The sequence below is a fragment of the Athene cunicularia genome (assembly GCF_003259725.1).
Source record: "Athene cunicularia isolate RWA chromosome 9 unlocalized genomic scaffold, athCun1 chr9_part1, whole genome shotgun sequence".
Classification (NCBI taxonomy): domain Eukaryota; kingdom Metazoa; phylum Chordata; class Aves; order Strigiformes; family Strigidae; genus Athene; species Athene cunicularia.
This window is the reverse complement of record NW_020799110.1, coordinates 14298763-14321796: the sequence shown is the minus strand read 5'-3', so window position 1 is coordinate 14321796 and position 23034 is coordinate 14298763. Positions and strand designations below refer to the sequence as shown.

Genomic DNA, 23034 nt, shown 5'->3' with positions numbered 1-23034 from the left:
AGTAGTGCACATAATTTGGCTTAATTTCCAGACTAATCTGCAGTAAGAAAGGTATTCATAGTTCAGCACTGGATAGTAATAGAAAATTTTCAGCTTAAAGCAAGGAGCATGTGAGCTGGTATTTCTATCAAAGATGACAGTTGTTATCAAATTCGCTTCCTTCCATGCAGAACAAATACAAGCTGTATCAGGCACTCAGTTTATGAAGTGCCAAGTTGTTTTTCACCTGTGACTGAGGCCTGTGTTGTGATACAGTTTTTTGCTTCGAGTGAGTGTTTTTTCCACTAGGAAGGACCTTATTCAGCAGTGAGGGTAGATGTCTGAGGAGATCCAGATTTGGGCAGCAACGGAAACCTTCTCTGTTGGGTTCCTGCTTCATTTGTTGGCTTAACTGGAAAGGAGGTGGTAGCTTGCAGAGAACACGTGAGGATGTGATGATGTTGATAAACTGCAGGAGTTGGGAGGAAGGACCTTTAGAAGTTGGCAAGCTGGCATTGCTGCTGAATGCAAGTGCATGGATCCAGGGGCTGGCTTGGAGAGGATCTGACTTGAAGTTTGGTGATCTGATTTGTGAAAGTGTTGGGAGTTAATGACAGCAAAAGAGTTGGTAATGGTTGTGCTTTTATCATAATGCTACCTAGTACTAAGTATTTTGAATAGTGGCATCCTAGTCTTCAATGGACAGCTTAGCTGAAGTTAAGTGGATGGCTTTCACCTTGATTTTTTTTTTTTTGTAACAGCCTTCTGTTTGAAAAATGTCAATTACAATAACTACTTGTGCTATGACAGTGAGTCTTTAATATCTGAGGGCTGCTCATATGCTGTGGTAGTAAGTGCTGTCCTCAGTGAGATACTATGTGCAGTAAATAAAACCAAAGGTTTTACAATGTCAGTGCAGAGAATGATAGTTAATCCATGCCTTGGCAGTGAGCACTGGCTATTCAGTCGTTTTAACTATAGTAAATAGCCCTGTGGAAATCAAATATGGGCACATTAATTATAAATTGTGTACAATTAACATGTACAGTGGTGCCCAAATGAAGGCTAGATACAATTTTAATTTCAAAAATTTAGCTTTTTGGCTTGGTATCTTTAATTTTCTTCTTGTGATGTTGAAGCTTCTGATGAACCTTGTAGTATGTTGTAGCCTTTTGTTTGTAGTTCTTCTCTATTGGAATAGTGATCTGTGTGCAATATGTTCATCTCTTAGTCAACTTCATGTTTTTTTCATGCCTTGCCCTATTCATGAAACTTGTGATCATAATCTGTACTCAAAGGACCCTTCAAGATTTGCAACTATGAGATTTACAGTAAGAAATGAACCAATTGATAAAGACTGAATGGTAAAAGAATTGGAAAGACCACCATTAAGCATATTTTGATTTTAGAAATATTAAACTGGGGACTAAACATTTTTAGCACATACTTTTTTTTTCTTCAGATGAGAAATGCACATCTCAGGGGTACAGTGTCTTTCCTTGAGGAGGATAGCCCAGCTTCTGAAAACATCTGATTGGAGTTATTACAGTATAGAATGTTAGAAATGTGTAATCTTGACCTAATTTTAAGCTTTTTTTTTTTTCAATTTTAACTAGTTTCCATTGTGAAGTTTGTAGAATGTAAATGTACCAAAACCTGTTTGCTGCATGTAGAATTAATTGTATGAAGTTAAATTGGTACAAGTACAAGCTCCTTTCCCTCCTTCAGAGCCTGTTGTTTTTGCAATATTTCACTTATAATCATCCAGTGTTCAATATTAAAGCTTTAGTAGACCTCCATGGGTCATTACTACTGGACACTAGTATCAGTGCAAATTTAAGATCAATATTATGTTGTCAGTGTGTTTTATGTGTATGCACTTACAGAAAATAACTCAAAACAACCTGGTAGTTAGGTATAAAATCAGTAATGTTGCTTCAATCTTTAATTTTTGTTGTTAAAGGTCTTCCATATCTCAAGTTGAGAAGTTCCATATCGTACTAAACATGGAGAAAGAAGAAAAGAAATTTGTCAATAAAGCAGAGGAGGAGGAGATGGTAATTAATTCTGTTTGTCTATTTTTATACAGTGAAAGAAACTTTATGGTTTTCTTTCTAAATGGGGCATAGCACACTAGGAAGTGGACTGTCTCAGTTTAAATGAATTTAGCGATTTTATAAGGTTACCCTTGATAATATTCTTTTGGTTAATACCAAAAATCTATCAAATACCAGAAATCTAGTATTGGTATGAGGAATGTTTTTGTTGAAAACCTTTGCAAAAGTTCTGGGTTGGGTACCTTGAGGTCAGTAGTCCAACAGATATAAGATTTTGGTACTTAAACAGCTTTTTGCTTTTTAAAGGAAAATGGCAGCAAAGTTTTTGGTTTTTCTTTCTTTTCTCCAAATCTTAGAGCTTTTTTCTTGTCATTTAAAACAGATTAGCGCTTCATAATCAGACTGTCCTCTGCATACTCTTGCATATTCATATTTATGCAAATAAGATCAACTCCCTAAAACATGTCAAACAGTTTTGTGGGTATTTGGTAGTACACAAACTTTGCTTCCTACTAGAGCAATGATATCTCTTATTATTGTCCTGGAAGATACAGCAGTTAGCTTGGACAGGAAAGCAGTGGCAGCTGGTCTTTAAATTTCTAGCCCATTCTAGAGACAGCAGAAAATATCTGGGACATATAGCGATTTTTGCTTTAAAAAATGGTAGATTCCTGTGAATTGATGTCCTTGTTACTTCTTTGTGTGTGCAGCTAGGAAAAGCTGCTCTTCACTAGACCAGCTTTAATATGGAGAGTAGGCAAATACACCTTACAATAAAAAATGAAACTGAAATGCTTATGGTCTGATCACTAAAATAAATGCTTTTTGTAAGAAATAATTTTGTTTTGCCCCAAAAGAAGCTTTGAACTCTCCTGCTGTCTTTCATCCACCTGTTTTTATTGGAAAGGAGTGAATACTGACTCCAGTGTTTTGGGGGGTGAGAGTACGGTTTTGTCTCTTCTTCTTGTCAGCTGAAGAAGGCTGCAAAACAAACTTGTTGAAAAGCCTTTTCTTAGGAAAGGAGTTTAAACAATTTCTAATAGTGTTTAATGAAAAGTACAAAAAAAATTTGCAAAAAGTTGGTGTCAGTATGAACAATGTGGGTGGGACTCAATGGGCCATTTCATTGCCCTTTTGCAGCAGGAAATATAATCTAATGATGTAATGTGAAGCTCAGGAATGTAACACAGCATCTAGTAAGTCACTGAATTATTTTCTTTTCCTAGCTGTCATCAGGTTAAGTTGGTACTTGCCTTTGACCAAGGCACACTTAATACTTTGTGGGTTTTTTAATGGGAGAAGAGGATTTTTCCAGCTGGTGCAAGTTACAGAACCTTTGACAGTGCGGCTTGCAGTTTCTAATAATCCCTTAGTAGCATTTCTTGTTAAAATGACAGGCAAAATAAGCCAGTTTCTCTACTAAACAGTAGTGTTTGATAAATATTTACATGCTTGTTTACCAAACATGAAATTCCTCTAGCAACAAAAACTAATGCTGTGCTAGCATTCAGAACTATGTATGCTGGCTAATCAGATGCTTCATAAAATCAGCATTTGACAAAATCAAATATGCTTTTGTTCTTTACTGCTTAGTTGGCTTGTTACTAGGTCATGGTCCTGGTGGAAAATGTGGTTGTTCACTGGGAGTTAAGACAGGCTGTGTTGCAACCTAAGTCCTTAGGGAGCAATGCAGAGAGGAGACAGGTCCTGTAATTAAATGTTGTAAACAATGCATATGCTCTGCCTTTCTGAGGCTTTTACTGATGTTTAGATTTCTGACTGAGCACAACAGTCCTCCTCTTTGTTGCCTCCCCATAATGTATTAAGTTTTTAATCTTTCCTTCCCCCAGAAAAGAAAAAGGAGAAAATGGCTTTGAAATTTGATTCGCTTTAAATACCATGCTTTATGAAAAATTAATGGTGGCTTCCCAAGTCAGAGCAATTAAAGAGGGTCACTCTTTGTTATTTGTTTCTGTTTCCATGCAGGAGATCTGTGGTTATGATCTGTGTCGTTGGAAGTTGGTGCTAGTTACTGTAGGAGTGATCTGTTCTGGTGGCTTTCTTCTCCTCCTCCTCTACTGGATGCCTCAGTGGCGTGTGAAAGCAACATGCAAAAGGACTACACTTAGAGACTGTGAAGTGGTTCTGCTGAGAACAACTGTAAGTCTATGAGAGGATGTGCTGCTTCCAGTTTGCAGTAGTTTCACATCCCTTTGCTGCTTGTTAAGATACACAAATCCTTGCCTTCAATGTAGATGTGATTTTGTTTTACAGCACTGCAGAACTGTGCTCCTTGGTACTGTACGTAGCTTTCCTGCTCCTATGGGAAGACTGACAGCTGTTTGCAGAGGGCATAGCAGAAAGAAAGTTTTAGCTTTTGGATTTTAAGAATTAAATACACAAATGCTGTTGTCATCAAAACTCACAGAACAGATACTGTGTTGGTATAAGCTGATAACATGGTTTTCAGGTTTTCCCTCCCTCATTCAGGAAAGACACATTTGTTGAATTAAGGTGTAACTGTGGACCCAGGTGTGGTTTGATTTAAAGTGGCTTTCTTCCTCCATAGTTACTGTGCACAGTCCCTGGTTATGATCTTGTGTTAAGTACTCATTTATTTGGCGTTGCAGGGTAGTGCAGCTGAATGCATAGGAATCCCATAGTTCCTCCTACTGTGGGACAACTATAATAAATTATGAAGGGCTGAAGATGTAAAAATTCAAGTATCAAGACTCATTGCTTTAAAAATAAAATTCCTTACAAAATATGTTTTCAGAATTGTGGAAAGAAAATGTATTCTTAAGGTAGCTGATACTAACTTGGGAATATCTTCTGTAGTTATGTGTATGGGCTCTACTAATCTGTCATCTGTTGTTGACAAGTTTTGCTACAGCTATTGTTGTACGATGCTGTTTCAATAACGTTTCAATCAAATAATTTTTTTCCCCTCTTTTTAAGGATGAATTCAAGATATGGTTTTGTGCAAAGGTTCGCATTATGCCTTCTTTGGGAGCCAATCCTTTACAGAATCCTAACCCTATTGTACACAAGGTTTCAAATGGCCATGCTGTTCATTTCTGTGAATCTGCTGCAGAAGAGAATAAAAATGATTTGAAAAAATATTTGCCGGTAAGTAAACCTGCAATACTACAGCTGCTAATTTTCAAAGTATCTCAAGTAGTATCTAGAATAAACATGCCACAATACAGTACACATAAGCTGCTACTTTTGACTAAAAGGCTCACTTGTTCTTGGGGTGGAGCACAAATCTTTTCCTCAATAACCTGTAACTGGAAATTATGGAATTCTAGAAAGATTATTTTGAAAGAAAACTTCATTTTTCAATGGAGTGTTTCTAAATTCACTTTCCGTCACTCCAGGATAAAGTCGGAAGAGGTTTTAAGTGGTGCTAATATAATATCTATGTCTGTTACCATTATAGATTCGTTATTTCACACACCACAGTGTGAAGTATTTCTGGAATGATTCAGTTCAAAATTTTGATGTTGTACGGTAAGAATACTTTTTTCTTTTGTGTCGTGCTTCAAAATTCATTTTAAAAAAAGTACAATAGCATGCCTAAGAATGTGGTGAAAATCAGTATCATATTCTGACCAGCTGTTTTAGCTCATTGAGTCTTTGTTTAAACCATAGTGAGAGCAGGGAGATTTTAACTTGGTGCCCCTTTGGAAGGAAGGTATTTGTTTAATCTACCTTTATCAAGCATGATTCGTATAGAGTGACAGGCTGCATGCCTCTGCAGGATTTTTGCCTGTTCTTGAAGTGTCATTTGAGAATTAGAGCACCTGTTTATAGACAGTAGTTCTCCTTCTATAAACTCTTAAAAAATTTATTTCTGATGGAATAAATTACATGTTTTGTGTTGCTGCTGAACTAGACCCAAAAGGAGTGTCCTTGTTGCTCACCTTTGTGTAGGTCTGCTGCCACATTTTAGTCCAGTTGAGCTGAATTTGATCCTTCTTTTGTTACTCTTCAGTAACAAAACCAAGTCTTTCATTGATAAGAAAATGTCTTTCAGTGGGCAGTATTAGCCGTGCTCACTAAATTTGATGCACTGTATTTTCTTTTATCCAGCAGCACTGTCGCATGATGGTTAAAGAAGAAAGTTCTTTTTTCTGGTGCTACTGATAAGGCCTTCTTATAGGCCTTATCAAGTTAAATGAAAACAGGCTTCTCTGTTTTTGAAAATTGCTTGTTAAAATAAGAAGTTCAGATCAGAAATATAACCTCTTTTTAACTTAAATCAATGTTCACTGCATCGAACTATCATGTGGAAAAGTCCAAGCACTACACATAGAAAAATTAATGGCCGGTGACTGAAGGAAAATAAAACAGCCAAAATTTCTGTAATAAGAAACATAGTCTGCAAATGTTTCTTACTTTTTTGAAAAAAGTGTGTGCAAATAGTATGGAAAGTTATCAGCAATGGCAACAATTTAAAGTGATATACAAGCAGTTACAAAACTGAGCCACTCCTCTGAGAGGGTGGAAATGTCTCTGTTCATGTGTAAATAATTAAAAGCTTTGTATGCATTTTTTATGTTAAGCCTCTCAAGAATTAGTGGTTCAGGTAGTGATGCTTGTCATTTTGCATTACAGGGTCTTGTTTTCGTGCATATAGTGTTGCTAATTTAAACTGTTCAAAGGGAATATTTCCCACAGATGAGATTAAAAAAACCTGAAAAACTATACTTTTACTCTAAGAACAGATATGGGAAAAAATCATACGACTCCACATGTTAAGAAAAAAAATATTCCTTAGCATTAAAGCAGTGACTTGAAACTTGGCTTTTGTTGGCTGTTTGACTGTGCCTTTTGATGTTCTTGTGATAACTCAGCCAATTTATAAGCCCTGGAAAAATCTCAAATATGCCTGTGAAGTTATGTGAGCATTTATTCAATCACATTCTTGCTGATATGCCAAACTTTCATTTGTTTGATGTATTAACGACAACTGAGCCTGACCACTTGTTTAGTCAGGTACTGTAGCTGAGCTGGACACTATTATTTAGCAATTGGATGATGAAGAGGAGAAACAGCTGGATCCGAGACATGCCCAATACAGGCAGAGTACTCAGTCACTTTTGCACAAGGTCAAATAAGAATGAGAGTTTGCTGTAACTTCAAAGTGAAGTAGGTATGATCATGTAGTGAAGTACTAGATATCACCTGTGAAATAATAGCTGAATTTATGAATGATAATATTCTGGAAAGAAGTCTTAAAAACTTGTCCTTCATTTTCTTAATCTCCTCTTGAGTTTATGTACAACCCAGGAATTGGTATTAGCTCATAACATGGCAGAGAATCAAGCTAATGCTTGTAAATAGAGGGTATATGAGATGAGGGCCTTAAAGTCCATAAGGCAAGCAACATAATAGTTGTAGTTGTGATCTAAGTGCAGTAATGCATCGTGAAGATAGATTCACTCTATGCAGTTAATTGTGCAAGTATCCAGAGACAGAACAGTTTGGTCACATAATTAAAGACTTAGCACAGTACAGAAGGGAGGCAAATTAAGATTTCTTGGGCAACTAATTCACTTACGAGAGCTTGCTTTTGTACCATTGTTCTTTTTATAATAATGTAATATTAAGATTACAGTTTCAAACACAGGAAATGCAAGTGTAATTGTTCTTAAACTAAATCAGACTTGGTCACATAGCCAAATAGGATGCAACTTTGACCTTGTATGTCTGTTTTGTTTTAGCTGGTGTCAACGGAATCTTGGAGTTGATGAGTGCTTTATGTAATAAACTGTGTGCACGCAGGGATTTTTTTTTTTTTTTTTAAATGGCCTGGGAATTCAGTACTGTAACAGTACTGTAAAAAGCAAATGATATCCTGCTAGAAGCTTTGTCTTTGCATGGACATTACACAGATAGGTATTCATAGTTGCATACCATACTTAGTTTTAGGACCCTTCTTAAACACACTGTTATGTTCCTTTTTGTTCAGGAAAAGAAAAATTGAATCATTTGGGATAGAATGGGGAGAAAGGCACAGTTATTCAGAGAATTATATTTTTATTAATCTAAAAATTGTAATTTTGAAATCCTTGAACTTGAAAAATTTTAGGGAAACCTCGTAGGCCTATGGCCAGGTGAACACATTAACATTTTCACCTTCTGTTCTTTTACAAAAAGTTGGCAGACACGTGGTCCTGACCTTTGCAATAGTGACGATGTTTAAAATTTTCCCTGTGTTCTAGAGAATGGAAATAATTGTTACTGTATATGCACAATAAAGAGGTTTTTTCTTAGCTGGGACAACTCTGAATCCTTTTCAGTAGATAACTTAATAGATATCCAATATTAATAAGAATTGTGTTGAATAGTGCTAGTTTTGTAATGGCAACTGTGAAAGCCTTTTGGAAGGTAATGATATTTTCTGGTGCATTCAAAGTATGCCTGGTGCATTCAAAGTATGTCTGCTAGAAAATGCCTGGATATTGTGCATGATATATCTCATTTACTGAGTTTAGTAGTTGAAATGATCCCACAGCAGTAAACATAATGATGTTTCAGGTGTGCCTGCTATCTGTAGATCTTCTAAATTATAGCATATGCTTTCACAGCATGTAGAAAAGTCCTGTGAAGATGAATGATAAGGAAATACTTAATGTAGGCTGTACTTTACCTAGTCATGGATAAAATTTTGATAGCGAAATGCTGCAAAATAGCTTCAGTAAAATCGATTCAGTAGCTTCTAAAATGCTTCCATTACTAGAGACAAAAGATAATCTGAAGAAATACTAATCCATATTGATTTCATATAATGTTTTAAAAAACGTGCTTACTTTTTCTTTTTAGAGGCCTTTGAATACTAGTTAAGCTAGTCTTTTACTTCAGTTTTAAGTGTACCTTAATTTTGGTTGAAGTAGATATGACTGTCCTATGGAGTAAGACATGTCAACAAGAGGACTTCTTTTAACATCTCTGGTATCTGCAGCTGTGACAAAAATAGCTAGACAGACATTAATCTGTAGACTTTGTTCTTTTATAATACAGTATAACAAAGACCTAGCTCTTTTGTGTTACTGAATACTTAAATACAAAGTTTCTTAAATAACTTACTGACTTTTTCCTTTAGAGGTCTAGATGAATCTACGTTCTGTTCTTCAATTCATAATGAACACAGCACAGGACTGACAAAGGGAATGCATGATTACAGGTAATATTATAGTAATTGAGGGAAGAGTGGTTTTGTTCCATTACCTGTGCTCACAATGTCAGCAAAGTTAGAAGACAGTTGAGTGACTAGTGTTTACAGACAGGCTTCTTCAAAGAAGGCTGTTAGATGTATGAAATTCTTGTTTTTCTTACCTATGCATTGAGTAGGAACTAGACTCTGATAGTGTTGACTTTTCTCAAGCTACACTGACTGTGGGAATTAGAAGTGTTGCTTAAAGTAATTCAGAATATATTTCTGAAATCATATTTACTACTTATCATTTTGAAATAAGTGTACGAACTGAATAGCAAGCAGTTATGTTTTCAACCATGTTGGCAGGTATACAGTGAAATTTGACAGTTGATGTAAAACAAAGTAGGGGTTTTTTTCCACATAACTCACCTTTAAGTGACATAAATGTCACCGTTAACTTATTGTCATTGTTGAAGGGTATGTATCAGTTCAGAGACAAATAGACTGAATCTGAGTGGAAAAGTCCATGAGGAGTTCTTTAGATTCTTATTAGTCTCAAGATGCAGATTGCTGAAGGAAACGCTGAGGGAGATCACTCTGTTGCTTCTTGGTTTCTTTCCCATCCTTGGTCATTGTGAGAGAGGGGATAGTGTGCTAGATGGCTGAGAAGGAATATTGGATACCAGGAAGCAGCAAACTTAGCCTGCACTGTAACTCATTTCTTATTTTAGGAAGATCGGGCTGAAACCTCCCAGGTCTCAGGACTTTGGCTTTAATTTTAAAAGCTTAGTTAGTGTCACAGGTGTGTCCCATAGCTTGCTGGGGCCAAAGGCATTCCCTGCTTTTTCTTTTAATTCCATTTGGCAAAAAATAACTGGGGGGTAAAAAGTTAGTTCTCTAACATGCCATTTTAGTGTAAATATAACTGTCAAGGGACACAAGTGCACAGGAAGAACTTAGTTTAGAAAAAAACATTTAAAATGTAACTTTAATGGTGTGTAGTTCAGGGATTTCTTAGTGCTCAAATGTGAACAGCAAGCTGCAATATGTACTTAATTATTGATGTGCCTATTTATTATAGTTTGGCTTCTGTGGCATTCCTGGCTGTTTTTTGCAAATGAGACCTTCTTAGAGTTGTAAAATATGGAAGCATTTGCTTGCTCATCATCCCACTTTCTGTCAGTTTGTATCTTTTCCTACAATAAAAGCTTTTTCTTGAAGAACATCCTTTAAAGGCTTCTTCATGTCAGTGTCATTTAACCAGCTCACATCCAATCAGAGGTTAGTTTCTTGTTCCCCCTTCATAATTTGCCTTTCTCCATCCTAAGGATAAAGCTAAGATACAGAACCATAAAAACAGTCTCTTACTGCAGAGTAAGAGTTAACACTTGTTTGAGCTTAATTTAATGACAACCCCATATTGCCTTTCAGAATTACATGTTTAATAACATTGGACCTTTACACAGTTTACAGGAAAATCTAATTTTGAAAGAACCCAAAAATTAAATTACAGTTTAAATTGAAATATAAAATTATTATCTTTGCATTGGAACACTTCACTGGGTAAATGTTTCCTGATAAACACCTTTTGAATCAGTATGATAAATAAAAGGAGCTACAGATGAAGTAATATTTTATACTTTCTCATATTAATGGAATTACTTTGAAGTGAATAAGATTTCTAATAAAATTAACTGTCTTAATTTTTTTTTTAATGCAGAAAAGCATTCTATGGAGTAAATGAAATTGCTGTGAAAGTGCCTTCCATTTTTAAGCTTCTGATTAAGGAGGTAAGATCTTTTCTTCAGCAAATTTTTTTAAAAAAGTATATAATTAAAAGCTAATTAAAGAACAATGACTGTTGGATTGGTCTGTGAGTAATCATGTAAAACAGAAACCTTCCCCCAGAGCCCAGCAATATAAAGCAAAATGATATGGACATTTATTTTTTGAGCTCTCCAATCTAAAGAGACCTTAACTATGAGCTCTTCAGAGTTCACAACCTGGTGCCTTAAAAGGATGTTAGAAAATGTGTCAGAATTCTTTGAAGCGATATGTATCTTATTTTTTATTGTTAATTTCGAACATAAAATGACCAGTAGTGTTCTCCATTATCAGCCCAGGGATTATATATTACAGCATACACAATGCATCAAATGTGATTTTGCATACATTTTTTGTTGGATTTGTTCCATTTTCCTTTTATCAGGTGGGTTTGAATAATTGACTTGTTTATCCATGTGCTATAATAATGCATGGTAGAAACTTTTGAACAAAGGAACTCTCCAACCTAAACTAATGGAGTAAGAGCTTGAGGTGTCAGTGTATTTATTAATTAGCAATAGATAATAACATCCATATTAATTCAAGAATGTAACAAGGTGCAACAGATGTTCCTATCATTTTGCTTTGAGGTGTAGGGAAAAATGCAGTCTTAAAAGTATGTATTCTTGTATTAGTGAGAACTGTGTTTTTGATGGGCTGAGTATGTAGTGAAATTGTCAAAAGAGACAAAAACATTGTATGTAATGAACTGAGGGGTTTTCTCCTCCATGGAGGAGAAGGATGATTCTGACTCTCTTCTGATGGAGAATGCTTGTGACCTTTTGGTGTAACTTCAATGTTCTGTCACTCTTCTAGGTTCTCAACCCTTTTTACATTTTTCAGTTGTTCAGTGTGATATTGTGGATCACTGATGAGTATCACTACTATGCATTAGCAATTGTGATCATGTCTGTAATATCCATTGTTAGCTCACTCTACACCATTAGAAAGGTAAGTGCAAAGAAAACAGATGCATCTTTTCAGCTTTTTACTTATTAGTTTATTTTGATGTGAAATTGCCTACAAATCTTCAAAAATTTTTCAGAGGTATGCATGTAGAATATTGTTATGGGTCTTCCCTTTTTGAGCTGCAAGAATTTGGATTTACAGTTCTCTTTGAGACCCGTCTCTGCAGATTTTCCATGCTGTTGAAATCAGTAGGTTGACCTCAGATAAAAGAAACACTACCTCACGTAAATAAAACCTGAGCACAAGTTTATGTATCGAGTTGTGTTGACATTAGTGATTTCATCTTGCACTGTTTGAAACAAAGTTTAACAAAATTGAGCACCAGCCAAACGTGTGGATTGTTAAATTGGTGATGCATTTTTCTTTGGAGACTTCATAATAGCTGATGGAAATTAAAGTAGTAATTATCCTTAAACTGCATTCTCTGAATTCAGACCAGAGACAAAAAAAATATTTTACATTAATCCAAATTCACACAACTACTGCAGTTTTTACTTATGTGTATTAATGACTACATGTTTTTTAAAAATTTTGCATGGCAATGTGAATTTGCTTCCAGAATGCTGTTAGAAGTAGGAACCTGTAGAGGCTGATGCACTAAAACTTTATTTTCCTGTTGATTTCCTAAACTATGTTCAAGAGAATGTTTCGAGTAACATCTGTTGTAAAAGAATGTTAATAAAGAATCTCATCACTTCTACTTGTAGAGATAGAATGTACGTTTAGAAGAAAACAACCTGTGCTTTTAAATAATAAACTGTTTTCTCCCCTTTGCAGCAATATGTTATGTTACATGACATGGTAGCAGCTCACAGCATTGTCAGGGTTTCTGTCTGCAGAGGAAACCAAGGTAAATTTCACAGGTGGTTTGGAAGGCTGAGTTTAAACTGTTCATTAAGTAGAAGTGCAAAGGTCGTGTTCATCTGTTCTTTCTTTGATCAGCTTGAAATGCTTGCATTTCTTAGCGAAATAGCATGGGAAGAGGAGAAGTTGCAAAGTGGAATTTAGACAGAATAATCATCTGTTCAGGATTATCTTTCTAGATGATATTTTTAGTGAGTATCAGGTTTGCTCTAGATGAGGTGCTTGTCCTATTCCTGTTTCTCATTATCTACAACTCCAGATATATAACTGTCATTGTAGTTTCTTTCTTGGCTTAAAGACATGCATGCATGGGATTTCCATTACAGTTTATTACCCAGCAGGGGCTGCAAGTTGATTTCTGGACTTTTGGTCATTTGGATACCATAATAGTTGAAGATGGTTAGGTTGTGGTGTGAGATACTCTTTTGTGAGACATACATTTGTGTTGGACTTGTGTCTTTGTACTGAAGCTATACTGTAGTTAATTGTTAATATCTTCTGTACAAGCTTTATTCCTTTCATTTATTATGATAAACTATATCCACATGGTCTAGAGTTTAATCTATGATGGAATTGGGTTTATCAGTGGCTTTTTCCTTATCTTTTCAAAAACTCTTCATAATGCCATTAATGAAATAGAGTATATCTGAATTGTCACCACCTGAATCTTGGCCATGAGGATCTCTGTCAGGTTTTGTAGATGATGGCTATTTTCAGGTAAACTATTTTGTGTTTTACTACTCAGAAATAGAAGAAATCCTTTCCACCGACCTTGTGCCTGGAGATATCATGTTGATTCCATCTAATGGGACAATTATGCCCTGTGATGCGGTACTTCTCAGTGGTACTTGCATTGTAAATGAAAGTATGTTAACAGGTAAAGTAAACTTGACACAGTTTTGCGTGGCTAAGCGTATTAGTTTATACCTGTGTGCATGCTTAACTTGCAGTATGTTCTAGCAGAAATGGATATGTTTATTTTCCTTGAAATGTGTATGTTTTTGCGATGACACATGCTCCTAAGTACTTAAGCGGAACACAAGTACGTATCTGCAACAGCTAACTGGTACTGCTTGGCAACTCTAAAAATGAGTGATGGTTTCTTGCTGAAAAGTTTTCTTGATAGTTTGTCTTCCTGCCTCTTGACTTGGTGTTCTCAGGGCAGACTGAGTTCTGCAGTATGTTTCTCCAGAAATTTTTTGCCCAAACTTTTTAGCTGCTTCCAAGAATGAAGGTAGTGAGTAGAATGTGCTGCTTTATTTAAGAACATAAATTACTATTTCACGTTGTGCCTGTATACTCTGAAACTGGAGACCTGATGTATTTGAAGGATAGCTTCAGTGAATAGGATGGACTTTTTGTTATTCCTAGGATAATCTGTCTAAACTGGCAGCATTTAGAAAATAGTAGTTCAACAATTGTGTGTTTTATCATGTTCAATTCTTTGAATATACTTAAGCTTTCTGCTGTTGCTAGTAAATGATAAAAATTGATTGCAGTGTACTCAGTCACCAAAGGAACTGAAGATAGTTTTCTTCATCTTCTAGTTTTTCTGAGTAAAGGTAGATGATGCCTTAAAGCAGGAGAAGGAAGCTTGTTCTGTTTTCTTTCAATGAACTGTGTTTTACACCTATCTGATTTGAAGTAAGAGGCATAAAGTCTGTATTGATGAATAACAAACAGAATTAAATAGATTTGGATAAGGAATCTGGTGAACTGTGGCTAATAGGTGAGAGACTGCCTTATAACATGGTGAAAGGAAGGTGACTTCTTCCATGTCTGCTTCTGTGCTGATGAAGTGAGATTATGTTGTTCTACTTGAAGTTTTGAAGGAAAAATGCCTGTTCTTACTTGATCTTGCTTAGAGACCCTTTTTGCTTTTAAGGTGAAAGTGTTCCTGTCACAAAGATAAATCTACCAAATCCTTCAGAATATCCAAAAGCAATGGGAGATGAAATATACAGTCCAGAAGTGCATAAACGGCATACTTTGTTCTGTGGAACCAATGTCATTCAAACCCGTTTTTATACTGGAGAATTGGTCAAAGCTCTAGTAGTGAGAACAGGTATTGATTGTTATCACTTGTTAATGACTACTTGCTTTTGTAGGTGTATGTCAACTGATACTTTGGAGTATTGTGTTGAATGTTGCTAAGCTTGAATAAATTATTTGGGGCATACTCATTTGATAAATGTCTTACTACAGTAATAGAACCAGATGATGGCCTGGAGAGTATCAGTTGGCAAAAAAGAAAGTGAATTAGTCTTTATCATCATTTTAAAACTTACTGGAATGCATTTTCAAGTCCTTTAGATGTCTTTTATGGTTGGTTTGGTTGAACTACATATGCCTCTTTGAAAAGGTTTGTCATACTATTGGATTGCGTGGGCAGTGGGAAATGGCTTATTTTAGTGGAGGCACTGGCGATGTCAAATGTTTTTCTTTGTCCATAGTTTTCTCAGAGCACATAACATTTGCTTAAAAAATGTGTTCAATCTAGCTCTTTCTATGGAAGTGCTTATTTATACTAGTATGTTAAGTTTGGTTTTAGATAATACAGATGTTCTATTAAAAACAATTGCACAGAGTAAAGTAGTTGCAGGATTCTGCTTTGTAAGGATGGTCTTAAGAAAATCACCACAAATAGATGAATGTAAGCTATAATCCAAGCTCCAGTAGAATTGGATAGAATAAATTTGACTACATTGACTAGAATACTACTTAAAGCAAGTCTTCCTACAAGTAACTTCATCCTAATAAACCTCTTCCTTCTCTGGTTTCTTCTCTTCACCTTCTTTTAGTCTGTTTTCGCAGTAAATGTTCTGGTTTTGATTAAATTCATTAATGTCTTTCTAGAGGCTTTTATTAGTATTTTTTCAAAGAATATTTTCCTTTTCTTGAACACACCTCCCCTTCAATATCCATCTCCAATTCTGTTGTTTCTTAAATAAGAGGTTTTATGTGCCCAGCCTGAGGTGTATATACACATATGAGTTCCAAAACAGCAATAGAAAAGAACTGCTGAAGACTTATTTCTTCTACTCTGCAAGAAGGGTAATGCTTTTTTTTGCCGAAGTCTGAAACCAGGGTTTGGAACTCTTGCAAGGAGAATTGCAATTGCTTCCAACACAGAGTCCTACTGCCCTGACATCTGAAGTAATTTTTTTACCTACTCTTTGCACATGACAGGTCAGAGTTAGCTCCTAAGTTGTAAACAAGATGAATTTAGCTCTGTGGACCTTGTTCAGATTTTACATATGGACAAGTACACTTTTCCTGCTATGACTGTAATACATGTAGAGAGGAGTAAAGGAATATAAAATCCTCTCTGTTCTGTCTGGTTTACAGGGATGGCTTTTAGGCAAGTAGGTAATGTCCCACTCCAGAGAACTGGATAGATGTCACAGCACTTGTAGCTTCTTGCTCCGAAGATGTCTGATAGTAAGAACTAAAGTAATTCTCATCTAGTGAGATAAAAGTAAAAACCCCTTTATCTGAGGGAGGGGGTGCCACAAAATTGAAGATACTAGCAAATTTAGTCCTTAAAATAATTCTAGGAGAGCAGAACTCCATATGGTTGTGTGCAAAGACATGTAGTCTTCATCTTGTCATAAATCAGGGTATGGTTGGTCTGCTGGGACTGTACTCACAATACTCCTCAGAGTTAAATCTTTAATATGAAATATTTGAGGTTACAGCTGAAATATGCATAAAATACTGATGAACTAAATATATTTTTTTTCCTGCTGAAATTCAGTTTATGGATATGTTAGTGTGTATGTCGTGGTTCCTATTGTAATTGTAAAGAATTCAAAACTGGTAATTTTTTTAGAGAATAGAAAGGTTCACTGAAGCTACCTGTGTGTCCAGTGTGTTCTTAAGACATCACATGAGGTTTTCATTTATTGTTTTACCCTAGTGTGTTCTAGCCTGTGCAGCTACAGAACATTCTGCAAAACCATTAAAAAAATCAAAAGTAGTTCTGATTTTTTTTTTTCTTTTTGACTGCTGTTGCAAATTACAGCGCATTCATGACTAAATACTCGAGTACATACTGACATGCTGAACTTCTCTAAACAGGCCCATGGTTTGTATTTTGCAGTAGCACATTCAAAGCCTGGAGGCTTCACGCCTCATTCTTCGATGAACTACTCCTCTTCAAGACTGATGCAATAGCTGCTTTGTTCTGACAGAACCATGTATGCCAGATACCAGTGTGGAGGGCTTAGTCTTTGCTGTGATGGCTTGCAGACCGAGAAAGCTGCCAAGCAGCTGTCCCTAATACCAGCAGACCTAACATTGATAATGAGGTTGTAGTAGCAGAATTTGAAGTCTAAGCAGGTAAAAAATGTTTTGGACATACAAAATTGAGCACTGGTGTTGGCCTCTTCACATGTTGAAGCGAAGTTTCAAGGCAGATCTCAAGTTATCTATTGGCTGACTTGAGACCCTTAGAAGTCTAGTGTCCTAGTTTAGGTGGCAAAATGAGATCAAGGGATGGGTTTCACCAAAAGGTAGATGATTCTGTACTGCAGTTGTTTCTGAATCTTTCTTTCTGGCTGTCAAGCTTACAGAGACTTTCCATTTAAGTGCTTACACTTGGGACTCTATGAATAAGTTATTTTCTTTTTGCAAGGCCTGGCTTAATTAGAGAACTAATAAATATACCCACTAGCTCTGCACTCTGAGGGACAAAATGCAGTACAACAAACTCTTTTCCAATCCAAACCATTTGAGGGTTTACTGCTGCTGTGGAAGAGGGGTTCATTTGCATCAGCTGCATGTCCTTGCCATAAAAGTACTTAGTATAATGTGCATGTACAATTTTGAAGCACCTTAATTATAGTATTGCAAAACATCTGTTACTGTATATTGAGAAACACTCTTAATGAAATGAGTAGCTTAAGGGTTTCATTGAGGTTTTTAATATATTTGAATAGCTTTGCTCTTGTTTGTACTTTTAATAATAACTTACTACTATTTTCTAGGCTTTAGTACTGCTAAAGGACAGCTTGTTCGTTCCATACTCTATCCAAAGCCAACTGATTTTAAACTCTACAGAGATGCCTATTTGTTTCTTCTGTCTCTGGTGGTGGTGGCAGGCATTGGATTTCTTTACACGGTTGTCAATAGCATCTTAAATGAGGTATGATTTAATTTCTGGTCCAGAAACATCTTATTTTAGAAAAGAGTTGATCATGATTTCTGACATACTTCAGATGGTGAGAAGTAATTTGATTTTTTTTAAGTGAAAATTGGTTTGCTTTATTTTGTATCAATGGAATGAGAGAGACAAGCTGAGAACAAAATTCAGCAGAGAAGCAGAATTTGGATATATTACAGTGAAGTTTGAGTTTACCTCAATTTCTATTGACCCAATTACTGGAATTTTATTTCTATTATATGTAAGATTACCATCTAACTGATAAACATTTGGAAGAAACAGAATATAGCACATCTAAAGTATGCTGCAGGCAAAAAAAAATCCTTAGCAGGAAATTGGTCACTGATAACTAATTTTTTTTCCCAAAATTTTGCATTATTCAGTTACTGTTCTAAAGTAATATATTTGCAAGGGAAGAAGTGAAAACTTGAAGTTACAGGTTGTGGATGATTTAAGACTGGATTATCATGGTTGCTGATGGTGGGTGAAGATTGTGCTAGGTTTCTGGGCAATCCAGAACATGCTCTACTGGGGAAAGCAATGTGTGGATTTGCCTTTGGTAACAATGATGTAACATTTCAGTGGGGTAGTGAATCTTTAAGTGGTGAGTTCTTGATCATTAACTCTGACCTTTATTGCAGGTTCCAGCTCATACCATCATCATAGAGTCTCTTGACATTATCACTATCACCGTGCCTCCAGCGCTCCCTGCTGCCATGACTGCTGGCATTGTTTATGCACAAAGAAGGTTGAAAAAAATTGGCATTTTCTGCATCAGCCCACAAAGGATAAATATTTGTGGCCAGCTGAATCTTGTGTGTTTTGATAAGGTTAGGTGAATTTTGAAACTTTATGTTGCCACCTGGAGAGGCACTGTTATATGTGGGAATTTGTATAGAATAGCAACTATAGGAAAATTTCATTACTCTAGTTTGTTAGATAATTTTTGTCCTGTTAGCTTCCAGGTATTCAGTGTTTATCACCTGTTAACTCACTTGATTTAGTCGGTTCTAAAAAGCTGTTATAATGCAGAGCTGCTTTCTTATCTTGAGATTCCCAAGTCCTAACTTACTACTGGCACCTCAGAAATGTGAGAGTTGGGGTCTATTAAGAGTTTTATTTAGTACACAGGCTTCTGGAAAATTGAGGTGTGTAGTCAGACTTGTTTCTCACTTCCATATATTTCAATGAAAAGCCAAACCAGCATATTCTGTTTTTATTTCTTAACAGAAACTTGAGTGGAAGACAGTAATGCTGGTGGCCAGAATCCTTTTCTTTTAGCTAATTCTTAGCTAAAATTTATATTCTTCCTTAGATTTTTATTTAAGATCTTAAGTATCCACACGAAATTTATTCTTTCCTTTGTAAATGTATTCCAGTTACTGTTTTAGCATGTAAGAGAGTAGTACTAAGGATTTAGTACCTATTTTCTGTTGCCTCCAACCCCTGAATATAGAGATGTTGAGCTATCATATTTGAATTTTAAGGGTCTGTTTCATTTGCTCTGTCTCCAAGGAGGGACGTGATTGCTTTGGATGTTTTTTTAAGTTATTTAACAGAGCTGAAACTTAGTTACTAGCAAAAAGCAATGGAGATATTGTATTTCCTGTGCTGAAGTATAGATTTTTAAGTGAAAACAAGATAAAATGTATTGTTCAGGGGTGATTTGGTTAATTAGCTGTTAATTTTTACTTTACCTGAGGATAACTTGCTTCTGAAGGCTTTTTCTTGCCATTTCCCTTGTTGCTTTTTTTCAGACTGGCACACTTACTGAGGATGGCTTGGATCTGTGGGGAATTCAACGGGTGGAAAATGCGTGGTAAGGATAAGCTCAGAACTGATAGCAAATATGATACTTAGTTGTGCCTTAACAGCTCCAGCAGAATAGAATAGAAAATTCAATGTGAGCTCATATGTGTTTGCATTTCTGTAATGAGCTGTAAGAATGCAACTCAAAATATGGTTTAGGTATAAGGAATGGTATAGCTGATTTAGGAGGCTGAGGTGGAATTTAATGTGTTGAATTGTAAGACCTTTTTAGGTTCATACTGCAGAAAAGATGCAGTTAAAATGTAGCATGTTTCCTTAATCCTGTCCTCCTAAGTGATGACTTTTTGGGCTGCTAAAATGAATTAGGTTAGCTAATGACAGTGGTAACACACCTCTGTATGAGGAATCAAACTAGATGGTGAATTAACAAAGCTTTTGAAGGAGACAGAATTTGTGGCTGTTTCTGAAGATTCCAGCCCAGAGCTTTAATCTGTTTTCTGTGGTGTGCAAAAATAGAAGTGAAGAGACTTATGCAGTCAATTTTCTTCTGTTAATCTAAACAAACCTTTTGAATTGGCTCATAATAAATAATTATAGTGCTAAGTATATTATTACTTCATTGTTTTAGTTTCCTTTTGCCGGAAGAGAGGGCTTGCAGTGAGAACTTGCTGAAGTCTGAGTTTGTTGCTTGCATGGCAACTTGTCATTCCCTTACAAAAATTGAGGGGGTACTTTCTGGGGATCCGCTTGACTTGAAGATGTTTGAAGCAATAGGATGGGTAAGTGTCTGCTTGTTTCAAGAGAAGCAACATTTTTAACATTAGTAATCTGAAATTTCCGATGCTGTTACAAGATAAGCCATTATATGCTGTTTCAAGCTGTAACTGAAGCAGTGGGCTTTTGACAATGCTTGTGTGTCAAAGGAAGTTTTAATACCTGCGCGACAATTCATAGAACTGAGAGAATCTGAAGAGCTAATTTACTCCTTTCTGGTGTGTGTGGCCAAGTTTCGATGCATACAATAAACATGTGAAATAGCTAAGTGGATCTTAACTGCTAAATTAAGACACTTAGTTCTCACCGGAAATCTTGTTTAGAAAGATCATTTCACCTTGGGCTGACTTCCAAGCCCGTTTTTTTTCTGAAAATTACATTATGAGAAAATCAAAGTTAATGAATGTATAAATTAGTTGATTATTTTTAATACAGATTTTAGAAGAAGCAACTGAAGAGGAAACAGCCCTTCATAATCGAATCATGCCAACAGTGGTTCGACCTTCAAAACAACTTTTCCCAGAATCCAAGCAAGCAACAAATCAAGAAATGGTATAAAAATTCAAATCAATTGTGTTAAACAAATGCATTTTACAAATTGCAGTGTGGTTCTGGCTGGTATAATTGAAACTGGATCAAAACTGTGTGGTTTTTGATGGCAAAGGTAGAGAAGACATGTTTATACTGTTGTTGAAGATAGTGGTTCAGTATATGCCACTTTCAGGGTGAGCGGACTGGTTGTCAGCTTTATTACTGGTTATAAAGTGCTGTGATGCTATTGATATCATTACCAAATTCTTACTGTGCTAATGAAGTGGTTAGGTGTGCTCACCTTGCAGTTTCAGTTAAAACAATTATTTGTTAATGTCACAGCAGGGCACAGTATTTTTGCCACCATTGTACCTTAGAGTTGTATGCTTTAAGTGCTGAGTTAAAAATAAAATGTACTTTGCAGATTTAAAATTTTCTTCTACCTGTATTTTGAAGTATTTTTTAATACTTCAGAGGGGAAATTTAAGCATGTGACTATATTCAGATTATCGCAGAGCAGGGTAGTGGGAGGGTATAGCAGGTTGATTCCTCTGTATGAGTCTTAGCAGATGGAAGCATCTTTTTTTGTTCAGAACTCGGTGTACATGCATAACAGTAATTACTGTGCGCTTGTTGACGTGAGCATTTTTGAAAATTATTACATTATTTTTGGGGGGATATACTTAATCATGACCTCATTCTAAAATACCATAGTACTTTCATCATTTACGTAGGCTAAACAGACACAGGTTGGACTGTGAAAGGTAAAAGTCTTGCAAACCCTAATCAAGAATTCAAGCTCTAAAGTTCTGCCTCACTTAAAGTAAAGGATACTAAAGAGACACAGTATATTCATATTCAACTTTTATGAAATCCATTGCAAATACAATGTAACTTTATATTGAGAGTGCTGTAGCTGAAAAAACCTTAAAATTTAATATTTACAGTAAATGTATTTTTTCTTTTTTAGGAATTGTTTGAGCTTTCGGTAAGTATGTTTTTTTCAATTAATCATGTCCATTTTTTCTATAATGTATGTGGATGTAACTGTTTCCTTCCTTCCCCCCTCTATGACACAGACCAGTTATGAGATTGGAATTGTGCGCCAGTTTCCATTTTCTTCAGTTTTGCAGCGTATGTGTGTAATAGCAAGAGTTCTAGGGGAGAAGAGAATGGATGCTTATATGAAAGGTGCTCCTGAAGTGATTGCCAGCTTGTGTAAGCAGGAAACAGGTAAAGGAACAAACTATTTTTATTTCTTGTGTAGCTCAGCGGTAATATGGATAATATTAATAACTCTAAACTTGACTTTTTTAAAGTTCCTGTTGACTTTGAGTGTGTCTTGGAAGAATATACTAAGCAGGGCTTCCGAGTTATTGCTCTTGCTCACAGAAAATTGGAGTCTAAGCTTACATGGCACAAAGTCCAGACTATTAATAGGTAAGAGTGACTTCACTTTTTTAATGAGTAACAGGCTTTAGAAGCTGCATGCTTTGGATTAATTATATAATGTTTACTTTTGTTTAAACTGATTGCCACTCTTTAGCTTTCTTCTGTCTTGTCATATGTAGTTCTGTGCATTTCTAAGCTTGAGATGAACTGTAATACTAATTTTTTGTGGTGCTAACGTGGCAGAAAAACTTCATCTGGTTCCTGTTACCTGAACATACTTATTATCTGTGTCTATTAAAGATGATGGCATGTAGTGGAAACCCTCCTGTGCATGTTTGATTTAGTTTCTTGATCTGCTGTAGGTAGTGAGTCCATTTTTTCATTGCAAGGCTTATCAGAAAGATTTGGAAGGTTGAAAGGTTTCTTCCTTCAAAGAGTAGTATTTCCTGTTAATTATTTTTTAAGTGGTTCTAGTTTTGTGGATAATTCTACCTTTTCCGTAGTGTTTGGAAGTGTAGTATCACTATGAAAATGACAACTTTGAC

General features: G+C 35.8%; 1 protein-coding gene across 2 annotated transcripts in view; it reads left to right on the top strand.

Moving 5' to 3' along the window:
* ATP13A3 (ATPase 13A3) overlaps window positions 1-23034 on the top strand; it is a 60622-nt gene that overhangs the window by 19768 nt on the left and 17820 nt on the right. For both annotated transcript variants that reach the window (XM_026854825.1, XM_026854824.1), the window contains exons 2-19: window positions 1943-2036; window positions 4023-4196; window positions 4995-5165; window positions 5479-5549; window positions 9148-9228; window positions 10922-10991; window positions 11842-11976; window positions 12772-12844; window positions 13604-13735; window positions 14744-14923; window positions 17847-18004; window positions 18664-18852; window positions 19780-19841; window positions 20421-20571; window positions 21002-21118; window positions 22068-22085; window positions 22177-22330; window positions 22417-22537. In XM_026854825.1, coding sequence (XP_026710626.1) covers window positions 1943-2036; window positions 4023-4196; window positions 4995-5165; window positions 5479-5549; window positions 9148-9228; window positions 10922-10991; window positions 11842-11976; window positions 12772-12844; window positions 13604-13735; window positions 14744-14923; window positions 17847-18004; window positions 18664-18852; window positions 19780-19841; window positions 20421-20571; window positions 21002-21118; window positions 22068-22085; window positions 22177-22330; window positions 22417-22537 — 2151 coding nt within the window. The remainder of the gene's footprint in view (window positions 1-1942; window positions 2037-4022; window positions 4197-4994; window positions 5166-5478; window positions 5550-9147; window positions 9229-10921; window positions 10992-11841; window positions 11977-12771; window positions 12845-13603; window positions 13736-14743; window positions 14924-17846; window positions 18005-18663; window positions 18853-19779; window positions 19842-20420; window positions 20572-21001; window positions 21119-22067; window positions 22086-22176; window positions 22331-22416; window positions 22538-23034) is intronic.